The sequence below is a fragment of the Otolemur garnettii genome, unplaced genomic scaffold (assembly GCF_000181295.1).
Source record: "Otolemur garnettii isolate 467f Iridium unplaced genomic scaffold, OtoGar3 scaffold00019, whole genome shotgun sequence".
In the NCBI taxonomy this organism is placed as follows: domain Eukaryota; kingdom Metazoa; phylum Chordata; class Mammalia; order Primates; family Galagidae; genus Otolemur; species Otolemur garnettii.
This window is the reverse complement of record NW_003852414.1, coordinates 24,521,311-24,527,498: the sequence shown is the minus strand read 5'-3', so window position 1 is coordinate 24,527,498 and position 6,188 is coordinate 24,521,311. Positions and strand designations below refer to the sequence as shown.

The following is a 6,188-nucleotide window of genomic DNA, read 5'->3' as shown; positions in this document are numbered from 1 at the left end:
CCAAGTAGCTGGGACCACAGGTGCCCGCCACAATGCCCAGCTATTTTTTGGTTGCAGCCATTATTGTTGTTTGGCGGGTCTGGGCTGGATTCGAACCTGCCACCTTAGGTGTATGTGGCTGGCGCCTTAGCCGCTTGAGCCACAGGCGCCGAGCCAGCAAGAGGATCTCTTGTGCTCAGAAGTTTGAGGTTGCTTTGAGCTATGATGCCTGGTGCAACAGAGTGAGATTTTGTCCAAAAAAAAGGAAAACCTAAATGTTTGTGTCGGACTACAGCACATGTATAGAATGTGCAGTCATGGCTTGGCGCCTGTGGCTCAAGTGCCACATACACCTAAGGTGGCAGGTTCAAATCCAGCCCGGGCCCACCAAACAACAATGACTGCTGCGACCAAAAAAAAAAAAAAGTGCAGTCAGAATGTTAAAATGGGTCAGAGCTAGCCTGCCCTCTACTTCTGCTGGAGTAGTAGTATTGCTTCAAATCTGACGTATTCAGCTGATTCATAAGGTTGGGAATAGAAGATGTCAGAAGATCATATTTTTGGAAAAATACACAACATTAGATGAACCAATGACAATGTCAAAACTGTCCATGATGGCTCAGTCCCTATAGCTCAGCAGCTACGGTGCCAACCACATACACCAGAGTTGGCAGATTCACATCCAGCTGGGGCCTGCCAGACAACAATGACAACTACAACCAAAAAATAGCCAGCTGTTGTGGCGGAAGCCTGTAGTCCCAGCTACTTGGGAGGCTGAAGCAAGAGAATCGCTTAAGCCCAAGAGTTTGAGGTTGCTGTGAGCTGTGACGCCATAGCACTCTACCGAGGGTGACATAATAAGATTCTGTCTCAAAACAAACAAACAAAAAACTATCCATGAACCCCAGAAGTTGTACACTCATTAGCCTACAATGAGCAATTCTTCCATAGATATATTCCTTAACAAACTATACAGAAAACATGGTCAGAAGTGACACCAAGCCAGTGAACCCTCCACGTGGACAAAAGCATTAAAATACATATTTGAATAGGCTGCAGTGTTTCTGCATCATCGCTTCTTGAAGCAAGCAAATCAAACGGGGACAAACAGGGATTGCAGTGTCAAGGCCAAAGTCCAGTGCTTGCCTGGGGTGGATGCCAAGTGAAAAACAGACGCTAATTAAGTGCCTTTGATCAGGCTGAAGGTGTTGGGGGACAAGGGGTTGTTTGTTTGGTTTTGGTTGGGGTTTTTTTTGTAAAATCAAGTCAAATCCTTTTGCCTTACTATGGTTGCAACTTTCTCTTCAGCTTTGCATAACTGTTTCTGCTAGTGTAAATATACCTCCGTTTTTCTTTCCAGGCTTTCAAAGTGCTTTGGCCATTCATTTCATCTGCCATATTACTTCACAGGAAAAAGGGCAGCTTCCCCAAAGTCTTTTACCCTCCATCCTTTCTATTCTTGGGCTGACCGAATCTGCAGCGTGCACGTTGAACTGGCACTGCATTTTCCAGTGTCCCGCGGCATCCCGAGAGCCGTCCTCATTCTGGAGCGGACGCCCTGTCACAGCAGGATGCTCGGGACACTGCGACACAAACCTAAAGGGCAGGTGACAAGTGGCACGGATCTCCCGCCAGCGAATGCGCCCCCGCCGACACCTCCAGCCCTGCCCCTCCATTGATGAACAGCCCGGGGCGCGCGGGTGGGTTTGAGGTTTTGAAGCCTGCCACGGATGGCAGCCCCGCAAATTGCTGTCCCAGAACAAAATGCCGGACCCGCCAGCACACTGAGGTGCTCAGGAGACCCGGGATCCGCAGTAGCCGCGGGACCCCTGGACCCCCGACGCACTGGGACAGGGCGCAGCGCTGACGGGGTCATCGGACGCGCCTCTGCGGTCCCCAGTGTCGGCGCGGGCTGCCTGGCTCCCCCGGCTCCCCTGCGGTGCCCGCACCTACCCAAGTCGCCCAGGAAGCGGCCGTCCGCCAACGGGGGCTCCATGAGGCTCGCTGCCCGGCTGCGCCACTCGGCAGCCCGCGGCCCCGCCACTGCCTGCGCCCAGCCCTGCGCCGGACCGGGGCGGGGCCACCTTGCGCGCTGCGCCGGGAGTTGTAGTTCCCGCCGCGGCCTGGCTAGGTGCCCAGGACGCCATCAGCGCCCGCCGCAGAGCGGTCCCTTCTTCCTGGCTAAGCTGTCACTGCCATGGCACTTGTCTGCGCTGGGGCCGGCCAAGGAGTGTGTGTGCCTAGGACGAAAACGTGCGTCCTGTACAAAACACGTGTCGTGCGCATGTGTTCCGGGCAAGTATGTGCACATCCGTGTGTAAAACATGCGCCTTTGTGCAAACACGATCCATGTGTCTGTGTACAATACGTACGTCCAAGGTCCTTGGGCAAAACGTGTTCGTGTTATCCCTATGCAAAATGTGTTTGGTGTGCAGTGCCGTATCCATGTGCAACACGAATGTGTCCAGACTCATTATTGTTAAATTTAAATGCTTTTGCTAAGCCAATAGGTGTAAAATGGTACCTCAATGGCATATCAAATGCTTATTAACCATTCTATCTTCGTTCTCTGTGAATTGCCTGGTCATATTCTTTTGTTTGTTCGTTTGTTTTTTAGACAGTCTCACTCTGTTGCCCTGGGTAGAGTGCCATGGTATCCTAACAATCTGAAACTGCCTCAGCCTCCCACGTAGCTGGGACTACAGGCACCTTCCACAACACTCAGCTGGTTTTTCTATTTTTAATAGAGATGGGGGTCTCACTCTTCCTCAGGCTGGTCTAGAACCCCTGAGCTCAAGCGATCCTTGTGCCTCAGGAGTGAGCCACCATGCCTGGCCACCTGTTCTTATTCTTTGCTCAATTTTTTTCTGTTGATTTATCTTATTCTCACTAACTTATTGAACAGCATTAGGTTATGCAGCAGAACTAACGGAATAATAAGAATCGTCTGTCCTCAGAGATCTTTGGCATTAGTCAGTTGATGAGTCTCTAGAGCTGAGCAGCCTTACTTGATTCGTATGAAGAGAAAAGCTCTAGGTCTGTCTTGAATCACCGCAATAGGAACTTTCAGCCTCCTGGCCAATCGCCAGATTGGAGCCAGTTCACAGACCCAGGGCTCCTTGAGGGACTGGGAGGCAAGGTCCACTTAGGAAAGAAGGATTTAGATATACAGAACTTAGACTGTAAATCTTCTCCCTAACCTTTTCAAAGAATCTTACGGATATTTACTGGGTTGTATATCAATTATGCTCAAAAGAAGGGAAAATGAGGAGACTGTTCAACAATCACTGGTCCCTGGGTCTGAAACTACTTAGCTACTTCCTAGGGAGCTAAAATGCCACCTTATCTGTCAGTCAGAACAGGAGCCGGGCTCGGCGCCTATAGCTCAACCGGCTAAGGCCCCAGCCACGTACACCTAAGGTGGCGGGTTCGAATCCCCAGCCCGGACCCGCCAAACAACAATGATGGCTGCAACCAAAAAATAGCCGGGCGTTGTGGCGGGCGCCTGTGGTCCCAGCTACTTGGGAGGCGGAGGCAGGAGACTCGCTTGAGCCCAGGAGTTGGAGGTTGCTGTGAGCTGTAATGCCATGGCACTCTGCCCAGGGGGACAGCTTGAGGCTCTGTCTCAAAAAAAAAAAAAAAAAAAAGAACAGGAGCCGATGGAGAAAATTTTCCATGGAGAGTTTTGGCTCAGGCCCATCTCACATGGGCCCAGTGAGGTCCCTGAGTCCTGTGTTATCTCTCCAGTTCCAGAATGCATGGTTCAAATATATATACATACTAGAAACTGGCAGAGCTACACGGACTCCCTGAACCATGGAGTGAAGGCCAATTGGAAGACACTAAAACTGCCTCTAGCTCAGTGATTCTCAACCTTCCTAATGCCACTGCCCTTTAATACAGTTCCTGTGGGTCGTGACCCCCAGGTTGAGAACTGCTGCTCTAGCTACTAAAATAGCAAAAAGAAAACTCAGGTCGCCGGAGGGATTGCAGAGATTAGTGCCACCATCAAGAACAGGAATGAGGCTTGGCGCCTGTGGCTCAAGCGGCTAAGGCGCCAGCCACATACACCTGAGCTGATAGGTTCAAATCCAGCCCGGGCCCGCCAAACAATAATGATGGCTGCAACCAGAAAATAGCTGGGCGTTGTGGCGGGCGCCTGTGGTCCCAGCTACTTGGGAGGCTGAGGCAGGAGACTGGCTTGAGCCCAGGAGTTGGAGGTTGCTATGAGCTGTGATGCCATGGCACTCTACCCAGGGAGATAGCTTGAGGCTCCGTCTCAAAAAAAAAAAGAACAGGAATGATGGCTCAGTGGCTCGAGTGGCTAAGGCGCCAGCCACATATACCTAAGGTGGCAGGTTTGAGTCCAGCCCGGGCCTGCCAAACAACAATGACGGCTGCAACCAAAAAATAGCCAGGCATTGTGGCAAGTACCTGTGGTCCCAACTACTTGGGAGGTGGAGGCAGAAGACCAGCTTGAGCCCAGGAGTTGGAAGTTGCTGTGAGCTGTGATGTCACAGCACTCTACCCAGGGTGACAGCTTGAGGCTGTGTCTCAAAAAAAAAAAAAAAAGAACAGGAATGATGCACCTGTCCCCTTTAGCTCACATATTTAGCCTGTGCAGAAGACATACAGATCTTGGGAAATAACAGTGCAGCATCACAAACCTGACCAGGCACGACTCCAAGCACCCTCGCTGTACACTTGATACAGAATATATACATAATATAAATTATTTCAATCCTTTTAAATGTATTAAGATCTGTCTTACTGAAATTTCTCCTAGACACATTAATAAAATGTGTATTTGGCAGTCATTAGATGAAATTTCTATAAACTTTAGTTAAGTGAAAATGTTTGACAGTGTTGCCAAAATCTTCTATATCTTTCTGTTTTTTCTATCTACTACTATCAATTCCTGAGAGACTAGGGTCAATTTCCAACCATGAATATAAGTTTTAGAACTTTTTCAGTTCTGTCAGATTTGTCCTTGTGTTTATTGAAGCTCTCTTATTAAATGCATACACAATTAAGGCTGTATCTTCTTTATTTATTTTTTGAGAGAGTGCTGTGCTGTCATGGCTCACACAACCTCAACTCCTGGGCTCAAGGGATCCTCTTGCCTCAGCCTCCCGAGTAGCTGGGACTATAGGCACAAATGAGCATGCCTGGTTTGCAATGTAATTTTTTTTAAAAAACTGAGTCATTAACTGTAGACTTTTTCACATGGTGTTGTTGACTGGAACCCTGTGGAATCATGTAACATGTTCTTTGTTCTCCTTATTTCCTGCACATTGGAAGCTGGATCTATATAGTCTAGAATCAATGATTTTCAGCTAGGGTGCTGGGGCACACTGGTGTGCTGTGAGAGGATCTTAGAAGTGCTGTAAAAATTTTTGAAGATCATTAACTAAATTATTTTCAGAAGACATTCAAAGCACAGTAAGTATATTCATTCTTTAGCATTTTTTTCCCCCTCTACGTAACTTACGTATGCTGGGGAAGTTCAGCTAAAGGTTCAAGTGTGCCTGAGATTAAAAAGGTTGAAAAACACTAATCTAGATGCCTAATTTGGTTCAGGTTTTTTGGCTGAGAATACTTCATACATTGTTAATTTCCTGTTACATTAAATCAGGAAGTTTATGGTGTCTAGCTTTCCCTTTATTTTGTGATAAAAGAAATTTGATCAGTCAGTCTAGGGGTTGCCAACCTGATCCATTCATTAGAATAACTTTCTGTTAACTCTTTACCACATGGCGGGCTGTGTACTGAGAAGTCACAGTATATACATAATCACATTTGATCACCATATGAATCCTATGAGGCAGGTCCTGTTACTATCACCATTTTACAAATAAAAGTACTTAAGTAGAGAGACCAAGGGCACTCATCAGTGAGTGGCAGAATTGGAATTTAAACCCAAAGGGTCTGGTTCCAGAGTGGCCTTGTGTTTACTGAGCCATGCACAATAGTGAGACAAATGGACGTGGCAGCGAGCCTGATTTGGCCTGGGGGACATCCCTGCTTTATGGCTTTAATTTGACTCTACCCATTCCATAGATGTCTTCAGTTCATCTTTAGCACTTAAAAGTTTCACTCTTCTAGGCTTGGCGCCTGGGCTCGGCGCGTGTGGCTCAAGCAGCTAAGGCGCCAGCCACATACACCTGAGCTGGTGGGTTCAAATCCAGCCCAGGCCTGCCAAACAACAA

At 48.1% G+C, this 6,188-nt stretch overlaps 1 protein-coding gene across 1 annotated transcript in view; it reads right to left on the bottom strand.

Moving 5' to 3' along the window:
• ASB13 (ankyrin repeat and SOCS box containing 13) overlaps positions 1-2,040 on the bottom strand; it is a 19,358-nt gene extending 17,318 nt beyond the window's left edge. The window contains exon 1 of the mRNA XM_003786834.3: positions 1,933-2,040. Coding sequence (XP_003786882.1) covers positions 1,933-1,975 — 43 coding nt within the window. The 5' untranslated portion in view covers positions 1,976-2,040. The remainder of the gene's footprint in view (positions 1-1,932) is intronic.
• Positions 2,041-6,188: the final 4,148 nt, after the last annotated feature.